The 15,486-nt window shown below is 34.0% G+C and overlaps 4 protein-coding genes across 4 annotated transcripts in view; 2 read left to right on the top strand and 2 right to left on the bottom strand.

The window, feature by feature from the left end:
• LOC101210104 (midasin) overlaps positions 1-683 on the top strand; it is a 35,962-nt gene extending 35,279 nt beyond the window's left edge. The window contains exons 76-78 of the mRNA XM_011661333.2: positions 110-208; positions 298-423; positions 544-683. Coding sequence (XP_011659635.1) covers positions 110-208; positions 298-423; positions 544-576 — 258 coding nt within the window. The 3' untranslated portion in view covers positions 577-683. The remainder of the gene's footprint in view (positions 1-109; positions 209-297; positions 424-543) is intronic.
• An 846-nt stretch (positions 684-1,529) lies between these two features.
• On the top strand, positions 1,530-3,464 carry LOC101210602 (solute carrier family 25 member 44). The gene has a single exon (XM_004141762.3). The coding sequence runs from the start codon at positions 2,181-2,183 to the stop codon at positions 3,234-3,236; it is 1,056 nt and encodes a 351-aa protein (XP_004141810.1). The 5' UTR covers positions 1,530-2,180; the 3' UTR covers positions 3,237-3,464.
• Positions 3,465-4,458: 994 nt separating this feature from the next.
• LOC101222322 (PHD finger protein ALFIN-LIKE 3) lies at positions 4,459-7,511 on the bottom strand. The gene is made up of 5 exons (XM_004141644.3): positions 7,163-7,511; positions 6,306-6,338; positions 5,824-6,052; positions 5,597-5,726; positions 4,459-5,027 (listed from the first exon to the last, which is right to left on the bottom strand). Exons 1-5 carry the CDS (start codon positions 7,257-7,259, stop codon positions 4,761-4,763), a joined length of 756 nt encoding a protein of 251 aa, XP_004141692.1. The 5' UTR covers positions 7,260-7,511; the 3' UTR covers positions 4,459-4,760.
• A 745-nt stretch (positions 7,512-8,256) lies between these two features.
• Positions 8,257-12,985, bottom strand: LOC101222563 (phospholipid:diacylglycerol acyltransferase 1). The gene is made up of 6 exons (XM_004141645.3): positions 12,054-12,985; positions 11,479-11,701; positions 11,059-11,342; positions 10,204-10,513; positions 9,842-10,101; positions 8,257-9,082 (listed from the first exon to the last, which is right to left on the bottom strand). The coding sequence occupies exons 1-6, from the start codon at positions 12,476-12,478 to the stop codon at positions 8,599-8,601; spliced, it is 1,986 nt and encodes a 661-aa protein (XP_004141693.1). The 5' UTR covers positions 12,479-12,985; the 3' UTR covers positions 8,257-8,598.
• Positions 12,986-15,486: the final 2,501 nt, after the last annotated feature.

Genomic DNA, 15,486 nt, shown 5'->3' with positions numbered 1-15,486 from the left:
ATCATCAGTTTCAATAAAAACATAAACGCAGTGAAAAACATACCTTATCTTGGGCCATTTTCTTCTTTTTTTGGATTATTTCTATAAACACTAATTTTCCCTTTTGCAGGATAAATTGAAACGTTATGTGAGGGACATTCTAAGTCGAAAACGTATGGTTGCATTTTTGCTTCTTGATAGTCCTCAGGAATCCATAATGGAACTCATGGTATTCCCTTCAATATCCTTTTCTTCTTTTTCATTTAGATACAAATCTTCTTCCCATTCACTACAATCCATTTCTCTTTGGTTTTTCAGGAAGCTTCTTTTGATGGTGGAAATATTAAATTCTCAAAGTACTTAGACTCCTTCCCATTCCCATACTACATAATTCTAAGGAATATTGAAGCACTACCTAGAACCCTTGGAGATCTACTGAGACAAGTAAAATTAATTTCCTTTTCCTTTCTCTTTTTCTTTTCTTTTCTTTTCATTTTTTCCTTTCATATAATTCACCTTAATGATGTTCTTTCTTTCTTTCTTTCTTTCTTTTCTCTGTTGCAGTGGTTTGAGCTTATGCAAAACTCCGGGGACTAAATTTATGGAACGTCAGTGGAGGAAACATTGATGTAAATTGCATCTTTTACTCAAAAATGTAATTAATATCACAATTATTATCAATATATGATCACATGTTTCCTTCACTTGCCTTCTTTTATATATATATATCTTTTTACCTCAAATCACCTAAATTTAAGTTATTTGGTTGTGCTGAGCTAAAGTTTAAATGAAAACAACGAAAATTAATCTCTTACTTACGACACCCACCGATTTTAAACTCACTTTAGAGTCCAATTCCCATTGTAAATTTATGAGACTTTGAACACAATTTTTTATAAAACGTACAAGTTCGTGAAATTGTCTTGTCATCAATTTGTGTTTTAGACCAAAACTAAGTTGGAGTCATATCAATGGTGAATTCTTTTTGTTTGGATGATTCAAGTTTTGTTGTGCTAATTATTTGTTTAAATAATTTTGGTTGAATATATTCCTGTCTGATCATTAAAAGACATCAAAGAACAATCAACAAAAAAATAAATAAGCCATTGACTTGGACGTGTCTACCATTACCATTTATAAACTTACATGTTGCCTTTTAAAGATATTTTGATTGGATCACCCATACGTCAACAAGAAAAGAAAGTTTTATTCAAAATAGTTTTAGTTTATAAACAATTATATCATTAACATAAAAAAAAAAAAGCTTAAATCTTGGAGTCTAAACTATATTAAATAATATTTATTAACAATTATACAATTAGAGTCTAAACTCCCTTTAACTCAAAGTAAACATGCACTCTAGTTAGTTACGTAATTCAGAAAAATTTCATCTATTTACTTGAGGGTGGACACTAATTCAAAAATACTTGTTGTAATTTAAAAATTGTAGTGACGTCGATCTTGTTATCATGAAAGAAATTGCTATATTTGTGAGAGGGCTCATAAATATTATTTGCGGGTGGAAGAAAGAATGAAATATGATTGGTGAGGTATTCATGTAGGTGCGCAGCAGAGAATAAAAACAAGAAAAATGTGGTCTAGATGGATAGAGTCGACACGTCACCCATAGGTTCGAACGAGCCGCCGCCTGACGCCCCAACAAAGAAGGAAACCCTAACAATGCAAACGCACCCAATTTTCCTAATCTCTTACCGCCACGTGTCAGTCTTCTTTTTCCTCTTTTTTTATCTTTCCCTCTCTCCTTTCTCCATACTCATCCGGTTTCCTTTCTCCTTTTCCTTTCTCCGACCGCCATTGCCACTTCATCGGAACCCTAATTTTCCTTCTCTCTTCCACTGCTTTTCGACGAATTTGTCTCCGCTGAATGTTGTCGTTTCACCTGAAAATGGTGGAACAATACGTCGTTGATTGTGTTCCATCCAAGACCTTGTTCCACACGAGGAAAAAAACTCTTCTCAATTGAATCCATTCCAGATCCATCTCCTTTTTCAAATTTGTATATTAATCCGAAATTTTGTACAGTTTACCTTAGATTCGGTTGTAGACAGAAGAAATGGCGTTGGGGATTTGAGTTTTGAAGTTTGGAATTCTTGACTGTTTCGTTTTTTCTTTTTCTTTTTTTTTTCTTTTCTTTTTTTTCGATTTGTCTCTGGTTTATAAGCTTAGAGAAGGTGGCGAAGATGAATCTAGGTGCGGCGGAGGAAGAATCGCCGCAAGAAATTCATATTCCGGCCGAAATCGATTGGCAGATGCTCGATAAATCTAAATTCTTTTTTCTCGGTGCAGCGTTGTTTTCAGGTGTTTCCGCTTCTCTTTACCCTATGGTTGTGTTGAAAACTCGTCAACAGGTTTCTCATTCGCAACTTTCTTGCATCAGAACCGCATTTTCTCTTGTCCGCCATGAAGGTTTCCGAGCTCTTTACCGAGGATTTGGTACTTCTCTAATGGGAACTATCCCTGCTAGAGCTTTATACATGGGAGCTCTTGAGATTACAAAGAGCTATGTCGGAACTGCCACCATTAGAGTTGGATTCCCAGAAACTAGTGCAGCTACCATTGCTAACGCCGCTGCTGGATTGAGTGCGGCAATGGCAGCTCAGCTTGTATGGACTCCTGTTGATGTTGTGAGTCAAAGACTCATGGTTCAACCTAGATACAACAATCCCAATTCTTCCTCAACTCATTACATCAATGGAATCGATGCCTTTCGAAAGATCCTCAAGGCCGATGGCCTCCGTGGCCTCTACCGAGGATTTGGAATATCAATTTTGACCTACGCACCGTCGAATGCCGTGTGGTGGGCATCTTATTATGTAGCACAGCGGCTGGTTTGGGGTGGAATTGGGTGCTGTTATCATGCAAAGAAGGTTCAGGTTGATGAAGATAATGAAAATGGAGGATATAGTAACAATGTCTACAAACCCGATTCCAAAACTGTGATTGCAGTTCAAGGAGCGAGCGCAGCAATGGCAGGGAGTATATCAGCCTTGATAACAATGCCACTCGATACCATCAAGACGAGATTGCAAGTGTTGGATGGGGATGAAAATGGGAGAAGAGGACCAACTATAGGACAGACATTGAGGAATTTGGTGCGGGAAGGAGGATGGACGGCTTGTTATCGAGGGTTGGCACCCCGGTGTGCATCCATGTCGATGTCTGCGACGACAATGATCACTACATACGAGTTTTTGAAACGGCTATCAACAAAGAATCAAGAGAGTTTAACAAGCTAAAGCATAGCAGGGGAAGATGGGAGTTTTCATGGTGAGTGAAGATTGTCATTTTTTTTTCAAAACTGTTTCTGATAATTCTCTTCTTGGATTTCTTTTTAATTTTTTTTTTCTTTTTTCTTTCTAATTCTACTTTAATGAATCCAATCTGAATCTACTTTGTTGATATAATGTAAGGCATAGCCATTTGTTCATATATAAAATGTATAGAAATAATTACTTTCTGTAAAATTGGTGGCTTCTCTTCGCTTATTCTAACAACATATGTTGGTTACGTTACATTTGAAAAAAAACAAAAGTAAAATGGATTTGCCATTCAACAATTCAGTGAGATTGTATAGATTGCATGGAATATTTCTTTAAATACTTGTTTTGATCCTCATATTCAAAATGTTAATTAGTTTGATGATCATTTCTTAGAGATTAAAATTTGATCGATTCATCGAAACAAACCAAAACCCAACCGTGCAAAAACCATAGTATTTATATTTCAAAGGGTTTTAACCAATAGTGTTACCAAAATTTTACTGATTCTAGAGTTATTATTAGGATGCATTACTATTTTAGAAATTACTGACAAAAGGTCGATAACTAATTTTGCCATATTCGTAATAGGCAAAAGATAGATATTATTTGTAATATGCAAAAGATAGATATTATGAATTGTTTTTTCTATTAATTACGCTGAGGAATAATCTTTAAGTCTAAACGTATAAAAGAGTAAAAATTGTCACAGTTCATTAAATTGAAGTTTACAATAGATATTTTCCGTATTCTAAAACAAAAGAATGTCGCCAACAAAAGTAGAGGATTAATAAAGCTTATCCAGATGAATTAAAAGATTGTCCTTGTCAAAAGTCCATAGATATAAATGATGGATTAAAAGATTCCATCTTCAAACTTAAGATTTCAATAAAATAAATCATAACGCCGAGAAATGACATTCATGTACTCTAACTATAAGTGGGGCCTAATACCCCTATATCAGTCTTTAAGTGATATTTCAAATTATAATCTCTTGCTGTGGGACCAAACAAATGTGTTCTAGTTTTGGCTATTTGTGGCGTAATAATCAAGTCACACACTAATCCAAAATAAGTTTGTGGTGACGAACGTAAACTTTAATATTATCTTTACAGTAACTAAGATGGTCTCAAGTTTTACTATTGAAAGTTTGAAGGTGAGAGACTTTTACCGTTTACCTAAAGAAAATCTTTCGACGGTAAGAAATAGAATAGTTTCCAGATCACTGAGTATTTCTTTACTAAATCAAAAGATTAAAAAAAAAATGGTTCATTTCTTGAGAGCTTTCAGAAGTTAGAAGCTAACTCTCATGGATCAGAATTAAAAGGAAAGACTAAGAAGCAATCTTACAGACTAAGCGATCTAGACTTTACATAGGAAGCTTAAAAAGGCATTTTGTTACCCAAAACTAGAAGAAACATGAAATGTGCTAAGAAAGAAAAAGCATTTAGGCCCTTGTGATATCAATTTTACCAATCAAAACATAAAGTTTTCGTTTACCATTTAAATGCGGCTTCTCTTGTTGCTGCAGGATGGGCATTTGTACTGCTTAATGTGCTCGGCTTTTGCCGGAGTTATTCTAACGCACTTCCCGTGGAACCATTTCTCACAGATATCACAGCAAATCCAAAATTCATCTGAAGCATAATTCTCACCACATGCCCCACATAAGGTGTCACCGTGCTCGTCTTCATCTTCTTCGTACAACGTCTCTACCTCTTCCCTTGCCTGCGACTGCCTTGCGTACATTCCTTGCATTTCAGCTTCCCTCTGAAAAATTCTTGAAAGGTAGAATAAGTAACCAATCCGAGTAATCAACAAGGTGAAATTACATCACATCAACAAGTGCCGTTAATAAGTAACTGCGAATGGGTATTCTCTTATCATTGCTCAGTTTCTTCATTGAACAGGTGGGAGGGGAAATAGTTGAGCCCCATGAACAGGCATGAAGTAAAAAAAAAATCATTTCTAGCAAAATAGATAAAAAATAAATAAATAAGACATTGTTAACAAACTGAAAAATTGGAGACTATCCAGAACAGAGGATAGCTCAACTGATATCAACTATGTACGATAACCTTGAGATTAGGGTTTCGATTTCCCCACCCCTTAATTGTCTTAAAAGGTCTAGCAGAGAAATAAACATTATCGTAACTAGTATCGGTGTCCCAGCTTCATTCTTTTACCATACTTAAAATCAGGGCCCAGGGGGAAATGCTTAAGCTACATCATTTAGTATAAATATGAAATAAAAAATAAAAAAAGTTCCATTCAGAAATAGAGTACCACAAGTAAAATCAATTAACCAACTGAAAAAATGAAGATCAAGATACACATACCGATTTAAAACTTGACTTGGATTTGCTACCATTAGCAGTTGATGATTTTTCCTTAACTTGTTTCTTTGCAATACCAGTGACCACTTCAAATACAGTTGGCAAATCATTTATCATATTAAATAGCCGCCGCCTGCATCAAAAGAACATGGAAAAACTTTTTATAGCAAGATCAACCATCATGGTTATTGAAATAACTCCTATATGAACTAAAGTCAAAAACAAAATACCTATCAGATTTATCAAATCCAAATCTCGCACCAAAATAGTAGGCAACAGAGAGCAACCAAGAATCACTATGTACAGCAACCAAAGCCAACCAATCCCTTTCTTGCATGCCATCTCTTGCAAAGTTAATACCCAATGCTGGCTCTGGAAGTTCTGGGGGTACTTCTTCAGCAGGTAGATTAACTTCCCATACTTCATTTGGAAACCCATACAAGCATAGATTTTCCTTCTCTGTAAGCATCAAAGAACCGATATACATAGCTAAGAAGGGAGTTCTAAACTTAAGATCAAGAATGTAAAATCCAGTACTTGTGATTAAGAGACAAGAAAAAAATGGACAAATTAAATGCACACAATATTAAAAGAAAGGAGATGGGGACAAAAGTTAATATTCCAGATAACAATAACACACAACTCAACTTCATTTACAATAAATTTGTAGCTTAGAAGATAAGAAGACGCAAACAGAGACACAAGCATGTACCAGGATCACATTGTTGATAGAACTCTTCAACATCTGCAATGATAAAACTGAAAAGAATTAGACATTCACAACTCCCAAATGTAACCAAAACAACCAAGCGTTTCTAGCTCTCAATCAAATTTACATGAATAAAGCCTCGAGCCATCACCTTTCTTGAACAAAAAAATCAGCAAGACATAAAATATGGACAGCATAAAACTAATAAAGAACTCTCCACTACCTGAACAACGCAAGTAATGGAGTTTACATTCTACATTTATCAAGTACTTCATCCAAACACAAATTAGTCCATTGTTATAAAAGTCGTGAACAAACTATAAAGAAACATACACTCGTAAGTTTTTGCAGCAAATCACCCAAAATTCATACTGCAAAAATAAGTCGCAACAATTTAAGAATTACAGGCAAAGGAAGAGAGCTCTTCGGCTACAATACCAATACTCTCTCTTATTTCGACAGCCCCGCATGTACACAAAAATCGATCCGCATTCAGGAACAAAATTCATAACACATTTCAATGCTTGTACAGGAGAAAACTAGACTGAGATTCAAAATTTCACGGCGACAGTCATGTAAAGCGAAGAGTAGCACATTAGACAACACAAGTTCCTTCATCCAAGTTTTCTAATAAAAATCGAACAGCAACATCACGAGGAAAAACGCAAAAAATCAGCCAAAATAAACCATAAACAACGAAGGAGAAAAGATTCGATTCCGAAAAGAAAGGTGAAGAACGTAAAATACTTAGTATTAAAGCGATAAAAAGAGCAAGAACATACAATGAATTCGCAATCACGCGTAGTTTCGAAATTCCGAGTCCTGGAGAGAGTCAACGAGAGAAAGGGAAAGAAGAATACCTACGGTGAGGGCTTTGATGACGCCATTTCTCCGTCCTCTAAAATCACTGAAAACATCTTCAACTGAGCGATTGTGCACTGCTCCACCTCCATCCATGGCGGTTTTCTTCAAGCTCCTCCTCGTTCTGGAGACGAAATAGAGTCGAAAAATGGAAAAGAAAATCAAAGAAAAACTGCAGATTACCTAAAGAATGAGAGAGAATCGAAAACAAACAATTTGCGAAAGGAATATATATATATATATATATATGGTTACGGATCGTGAACAGAGAAATTTGAATTTGTTGAAAGGGTAAAGTCGGATTATTGAGATCTCTCCATATCTTTCCATCATTGGATCCAAATGCTCATATTATTCTAATTTTAATACAAACTTTAAAATATATGTTTTTTTCATTTCCTTTAATGGTTTATTCTTACAATAATAAAAATATAAATAGATCTTTGTACAAAAATAGATGTTGATATTTTATTTTATTTTTTAGTAAAATAATGGGACATTTTCAACCAATAAATAATAAATAATATTAATATTAATTAATTAATTAATTAGAATATTTATAGCAAAATTTTAGATTTTATCAACAAAATGATTGTAAGACTTTTATTAGACGCTGATAGAAGCATACCAGTGGTTATCAATGTTTATAATTGATAGATTCTGAAAATTTTTGTTATGTTGTAAATATTTTGTCAATTTTACTATTTTTGGCAATTCTCCAAAAGTAATTGTATCTTAAGCATTTATTGTCATTATATTTAAATTTAAATATTATTATACTTATCATTGATAAATTTTGCTATATTTGTATTTTTTTTAGATGTTTGCATATACTTAATTATTATTCTTAAAATTGTCACTCATTATAATTACACTTACATGATAAATTGTATAATTAATCGATTTTAAATCTTTCTGTTGAGTCTTATGCTTTCGAGTTTAGTACGTTATTTACACCTTTTAAAAGTGAATGAACTAAAATGGTCACATTTAGAATCATATAGACTAAAATCAGTAGTCTAGATATTTGTATTTTAAAGGGACAAAGCTTTATTTTAAGTTTTAGAAAATACAATAAAATTGCGACGTTCGCTTAATTGAGAATATCAAATTTGCACCAATAATTTAGAAGTTTTATACATCAAGATATGAGAATTCTAATGTTTACAATATCAATTATGTAAAACAAAAACAATGGTAAAATGAAAATTTTGGACTTAGCTAATTCAACAAGTTCTGATGGAAAAATACATGAGATGTAAAAATGATATTGGACAACCAAATTAAGGAGTGGTTTTCCCATAATCCTAAAAATTTCCAAAGTTGCTTGAAATGATACAGTTTCAAGCTTTTTTTTCTTTAAAACTTTTTGTGCGTATGCTGAATTTGCTATGATTTCAGAAGAACATATATAATCAACTAACAACTAAGATCATCACAGAGGCAATTTGATCTTCTCTGACCATTTAAATATATCAGAATAGACTTGATCACCTCCCAAATCTTCCCCTTGAGCTCCTGATGCTATTCGAATTATATCTTCGATCAATGCGAAGTTCCCCATTATATCGACATGAGCGCCGCTTTGCGTTCCTCGTCCTTCTAGCAAGTTTGATGGAGGAGAATGATTGTACTCTCTAACATATGTTCGGATTCCTGAAGGATTAAATCTAGTTTTGCCTCTCCAGCCTTTGGCACACATGTAACCAGCACTTAGAACAGGCACGGTTTCGTCTCCATCGACGGTGTAAACTCCATCCTTCAGACAGCCGTTTTCATCACCATCGTTAGCTGCAGTGTCAATCTGAAATGGAATGTAGCATTCAGCAGCAGGAGATAGCTTATAAACATAAGCTCTTTCGGTCGGGATCCCAACTCCATACAAAGAAAAGATCTCCATGTCCGGAGCATTTGGCAATCTGTAGAGCAGTTTTAATATCGAACAAAGTTTAATATAACATTAGAGAGGATAAAATACAAGTCTTAGGCAATTCAAGAGGCATAAGTCTTCTCCAAAATTGCTAGAAAAGAAAACACACAATAATATGTGTTGTCCTACATTTCTATCACACTATCGACATGCTACCACACAGTAATAATGTGGTGGCTTCCAAATAACTGTACGCATGCCTTCTATCATACATTCAAAACAATTTTATATATATATATATGTGAGTGTTAGGACCATCTTATGTGCATCCCGAATTATGTCATATGAACCTACAATATTTGAATGTCAAGGAAACTTATTATTAAAGATTAAGTATGTGACTACCATAGATTAAACTTATTACCTCTTAGTTCTTTTTATCTTTTCTTTAAATCACTACTGAACAGATTATATAAGCAGGAGCCAGAAAAGCTATCAGAGAATCCCAATATGTGATATCTGAGAAAAGTAATACAGAGTACAACTCAAATGATTGATGAGGTTTGATCATCAAGGTTGAGAAAATAGCTCTTTCTCTTTGTCGAACTCAAACATTTTATTTACTATTAGGTCAATTCATAATGGTCCCACCAATGATTTCTCCTGTAGCAAATTTCCTTCCAAACTCCCCACATCTTCGTCATTCTTTCTTCTAACGTTAGTGTATTGGATAGGAGGTCTATCCGAATGGTGTTACGAAACCTAAATCTATATATCTATGTAAAATCAAGAAAGATAAGATTCTCACCTCATCTCCAACGGGTTCGACCAATACTTGTAGTGGTTGTATTTCGGATCATCAAGGTTGTCGGCAATCCCATAAGAGAAATGGGCGCTCCCACGTTCCATTGTATGTGGGGCAACATAATGAAGTAGATCTACGACAGATCCAGCTGTATAAACTTTGTAATCTGAGATTGCTCTGATACCCTCAATTCCCATGTCATGGTATTCTGTCCAAACGTCCTGGCAAGTAGCATTCGCAACATTGTGTCCCTTGATAGCATCCTACAAGATAATAAAATGTGCAACATAAGAATTTTGTGAAGAAAATCATCCAGGATTGATTAATTAGACTAAAAATCATTAGGCTAAATAATAGAGCCTTACCAAAAACTCAGTCCTCTCAATCTCAGATGAATCTGCCTCTGCTATGTCTTTCCCAAACGATATAATTCGTCCGTAGTGAACTTTCTTTGAAGAAGTATCTCCATCACCATTACGTGTCTCATCGTTTTTGTTCTTCCTTTTGCTGGGAACATGGCCATCTTCAGGTGACCAATCAAGGCCACCCCATATAATATCCCCTCCTTTTGGTATCATTGACATGGTTGAATCCCATGTACGAGTCATCTTCATAACATGCTGTAATGTCTGAATGCGAAATAGATCATTGTCCAAGAAAACCGGTGCAATAGCCCTGCATTGTGGAATGCAAGAGACATGAACTCTTTCAGTCAACAAAAACGTAAGAATTCAATTAGATTGATAATCAAACAAAACTATTGTCAGTGAAGTGATCTAGCAGAAATTAAAAGCTGTTAGCATTTTATTTTGCAGAGCAGCCTTCTTACTGAAAAAAAGTACTCCAAAGTGTACTGCAAATATGATTAAAAAAACCATAGGTATTTAACAAAATTGGAAATCATTGTGACTTGAAGTTCATCAAGGCACACTAGGAGAAATGCACAAGCTAAGAATGAGAGCCTTATAACTGTTGGCATAGACTAAGGAGTGGCATAGCTTGCGATAGCCGAGGATTTGTGGCATAAAAGCAGGTGCCGACTTACTAAGTAACCTAGACAACTCCACCCTAGAAAACTTCCAAACTTATGAATTCAAGGACAAGGTACATGAGCCGAACCGACTATAGAAGTAGGAATTTTCTTCCCTAACCATGGAAACACATAGGCATATACAGAACAGCCAAATTACCCAACTACAGTGAATGAAAACGATAGAGACCTGGCAAACGCAATATCCTTGGCTTCAGCAGAGAAAAGCCCAGCAACGGCTTTGGGAACACCTAGAAAAGGTCCACCAATATTTATAACTGCTTTTATATGTTTAGCACACCAGTCTGGTCCTCCCCCACCACCCATTGGCGCTGGAGCTTCAACCCACTTCATAAAGTGCATGAAGTATAAAACACCCATCGAATGTGGAATTATCACGGCCTTTTTTCCACCATTGGTAGCAACCATCAATTCTATGTTACTTTTTATTCGGCTGAGAGTTTGATCTCTAACCTACATCATTTGAGAATTCATGTAATTAACAAGAAATTTCAAACAGTTAGTAATGGTAAAAATGGAACAACTTGCTCAGCTGGAAAATGAAGATATGTTTATCAAGTATAAAATTGTATTCCACCAATTGATTTACCTCTGTGTTCTGATATGAAATTCTCCAGTCATATGCAGCCATATACATAGTTTTCTCCTCGTAACCAATACGAGCCAGGTTAGCAATCAGGACTGCCCACACAAAATAACCCGGAGCGAAATAGTCAGCAGCAACAAGCCCGCTGACAGGCCTGACCCTGATTCCTGGAGGATCTAATCCAGATTCATTATCCAATGACATATGCTCTACCCAGCAAGAAGGTCTGCAAGGGAAAAGGTTCAACAAGAATACCAAATTCAGTTATATAAAACCAACCGGCATGGCAACAATTTCTTTGAATGGGCACATCATTAAAGAAGTTCATTGCAAATATCGAGCTCATGACGAATTCATAATATATCGACCACAACCAGTAACCACAACTTCAGATATTCTAATACATCAATGACCTTAAAGCCTCATAGGATGTAGCTCTTGTAAATCAATATTCAATTCATGTAGAAAAACTACTAAAACCTATCATTATTTATAAAACTCTGACAATTAGACAACCAAACGTGAAAAGATTAAACCATCAAAACAAAGGTACAGAGGAGGGTCATATTATCAAATACCTTTTATACACTTCACCGAATGTGCCACCCCACAGACGCTTCCTGAATAAACCTTCTGCACATTCATGGCCTTCCCAAAGTTCAAGCCCACCGGTGACAATTCCCGGCACAAACACCACAGGGTGCTTCGCCTTCAACCCCTCTTTCTTCAATTTGACACCCGGGGGATCCGGCAACGGTCCCGTAATTGCCTCTGTCACATACTGAGGCAATGATGCAGGCATCGCATTGTACAGAAACAACAAGAGCCACCATGTCGTACAAACACACCCAACAAACCAGCAACAACTGTCCACACACGACCACTTTTTTTTGGCCTTAGTTTCCTTTACTTTTCCGCTAATCTTCTCCTTCTTATCCTCGTCTTCATCCTTCTGAATTTTGGGATCTTTTTCCGCCCCCTTTCTCCGACGAATCAAAGACATATTTAGCAATACTCAATCACAGAACCTCTAACTAAAATTTCACAAATTAACCATCTCTACAACACCCTCTAAGTTGAAATTCTTCATACCAAAATTTCCATCAAAGTTCTCTCAGAAACAGACAATAAGAAGCAAAACAATCAAGATAACGAAATCCCAACAACCCAAAAAATCTGTAAATAAAAAATCTAATGTAATGAACAAGAAGGAATGTATCTTTCCCACCAGGAAAAAGTTGCTTTTCTGGGCAAACAAACAGCGGTAATTCAAAGCTAAAAAAAATACCTAAAAAAGCTAAAGAAAACGCTGTTTTAAAGAGATAAATAACCGAAAGACTTCCTTGGAAATGAAATGGAAGCTTTGACGTCAATTTTTGCAGTTACAAACAGAAGCTTTAGCTTATCTAACCAATGGCGGGTCGGATCTCAGAGCTGCCGACTGGCTAAGCAAGATAGCAAAATTATGGCGAAGAAACGAAACTGTGCTGGCTCTACGTGTTTGCTATTGCTTTCAGATTTTGACTCAATCGTTTTCTTTATCGATACAATTTGCAATTTAAAAAAAAAATTAGATATTCCTTTTATTACGTGGCTGTCTTTTATTGGGTTAACTGTTTTGTTTATTTTATATATTTTTTAATCGATTTTGATTGGCTAATTCAGAGACGTGATTGTCGAGGACCGTTCTTTTTTCCGTGTGCGCAACTGCACTGGATTTTAATTTCCAATGTCTCATGGCCCCCCGCACGTGAAACATGTGTGACTCGCACGCGTACGTCGTCGTATTGTCCTTACGGAAAAATGTAATAAGATGTGATGCCTTCATTATCCTACTTCTCGATAATTCCTTTGTAACCTCCAACTTTCCCCCTTCTTTTTCAAAAGTTATATTATCCTTATTATTTACCTTTATTCTTTTAATATCTATTATATATACCATATTAAGATAATATATATATATAGAAGAGGGTTAGAGATTTCTTATTTAGGGTTTAAATTATTATCCATTGGGCCAAGTCGAAGCCCAACAAATAAATGGATCCAAACTCATGTAAAGCCCATGCCCATGAACATTTCCTCTTTGCAGAGACTATCTCATTTATTTTTTAGATTTTTTGTTGAATAAATAATTGAAGCTTTGAACATAATAATATATATAGAGAGAAAAAGGTTAGAGATTTCTTATTTAGGGTTCAAAATTTGATGCAAGTCTACACTCAACAAGCAAATTGGTATAATCTTACTTAAAGTCCATAAAAATTTCCTACTTTTAGAGACTTTCTCGTTTATTTTAGAGATCTTTAGATAAGTGCTAAGGTCAAGTTCAAACTTCTTTTAAAATTGGTGAAAACTTATAAGTTATTATCAACCTCAAGATCACAATAATTGAAGATTTTAAATATTAAATTTATTATTAAGTTCAAATAAACTTGCCATTACAACTTTAGAAAGATCGAAAATCAAAATATTCTAAATTTTAATTTATGTTTGAAAAAAACATCATACAAATTTTAATTTTACAAATTATATTTATCCGAAAACCTCCATGAACAGTAAGTTATACGATTCAATTTTATTTTGAGAATGTCACTTTTTTATTTTATTTGTTCTATTTATTGTTTGAACGTCCTTATGTATCAATTGGGCCATATGAAACCGGCCCATTACGTAGGTCGAGTTAGCATCTACTTCTAGCCATGAAGCGAGCCGGCGTCTATCTATTGGGTCTTAGGGCGCAGTTTCATCTCTCTAATAGAAAGGAAGCACTTGGGCTTTTAGAGAATAGAAGAGAAGTTTGATTATCCTTTGTTTTTGTCAATTTTGCAATTTTAGTATGATAGTGGAATATAGTAATTAGATTTAATTACTATAATAATTATTTTAAAACATTTATAAATATAATATAAAATATAAAATATAAAATTTATTATTAATAAACTATATTAGAAATGTTGGCGGATAAAAATCTATTCCTTATCGACATTGCTATATTTGTAATTTTTCTAAAATGCTTAAAACTGGTATCCATTATAATTACATTTAATATAGGAATATTACAAATATATCATATCAAAATCAAAATATTGGTATATATATATATATATATATATATATATATATATATATATATATATATATATATATATATATAAGTAGCATTTAAAATTAAATTCTAGGTATAGCGAATTCTATTCGATGGTATGTAGACTTCTGTCGATTATAGAATCTATTATGATCGCAATTTTTTTTAAAATGTTGTCATAAACTTGATTACTATTAATAAAATTGTTATTTGTTCTAATTACGATTTAATATATATGTTATCTTGAAGTTAAAGTAAATGTGAAAATTTAAACACTCGACCAATAAATGTTGTTATAAATATTTTAATCAATTTGAATTACGTTTTACCTCGTTTAAGTTTCATAACTTATTAACTAAGCAAAACTTTATAACAATAGCAACTAAATTAAAAGAACTATAGGCTAAAATATATACTTAGCCTATTTATAAAAGAAAAGGAAAAAGAAAAAGATTTGATTAAAAATTATTATTGTAAAGCTAAAGGAGACCTCTTCTAGAAAACCTAAAATTGGAGAATTTAAAACTTTCTTTCTTGCAACTTTTTAAAATTTTATGTTATTTAAGTTTATCATGGAAAATTTTTAATATTCACGTAAATATAACACCAAAATATTTACACTGTATAGAGTAATTATGAAAACATAAAAAATTCACGGACCTACAATGTAAAATACTAAAATTATCCATGTTAACACGCAATACACGATCGTGTAGATTTTGATACACGATCTCGAACATACATTGCTGTGAGATGAAAGACTTTTAACTTTAGTTATTCGATCTCAAATCTTAATTGCACTGAGATGACCTTGAATGAAATAATTTTACGTTTATTTTGTTCCATATTGAACATACATTGCTTCGAGATGACCCAAGATGAAAGACTTATGTCTTTAGTTATTCGATATCATATCTTAATTGCAC

This window comes from Cucumis sativus, chromosome 7 (genome assembly GCF_000004075.3).
Source record: "Cucumis sativus cultivar 9930 chromosome 7, Cucumber_9930_V3, whole genome shotgun sequence".
Taxonomy (NCBI): domain Eukaryota; kingdom Viridiplantae; phylum Streptophyta; class Magnoliopsida; order Cucurbitales; family Cucurbitaceae; genus Cucumis; species Cucumis sativus.
This window is presented reverse-complemented; position numbering and strand designations above follow the sequence as displayed.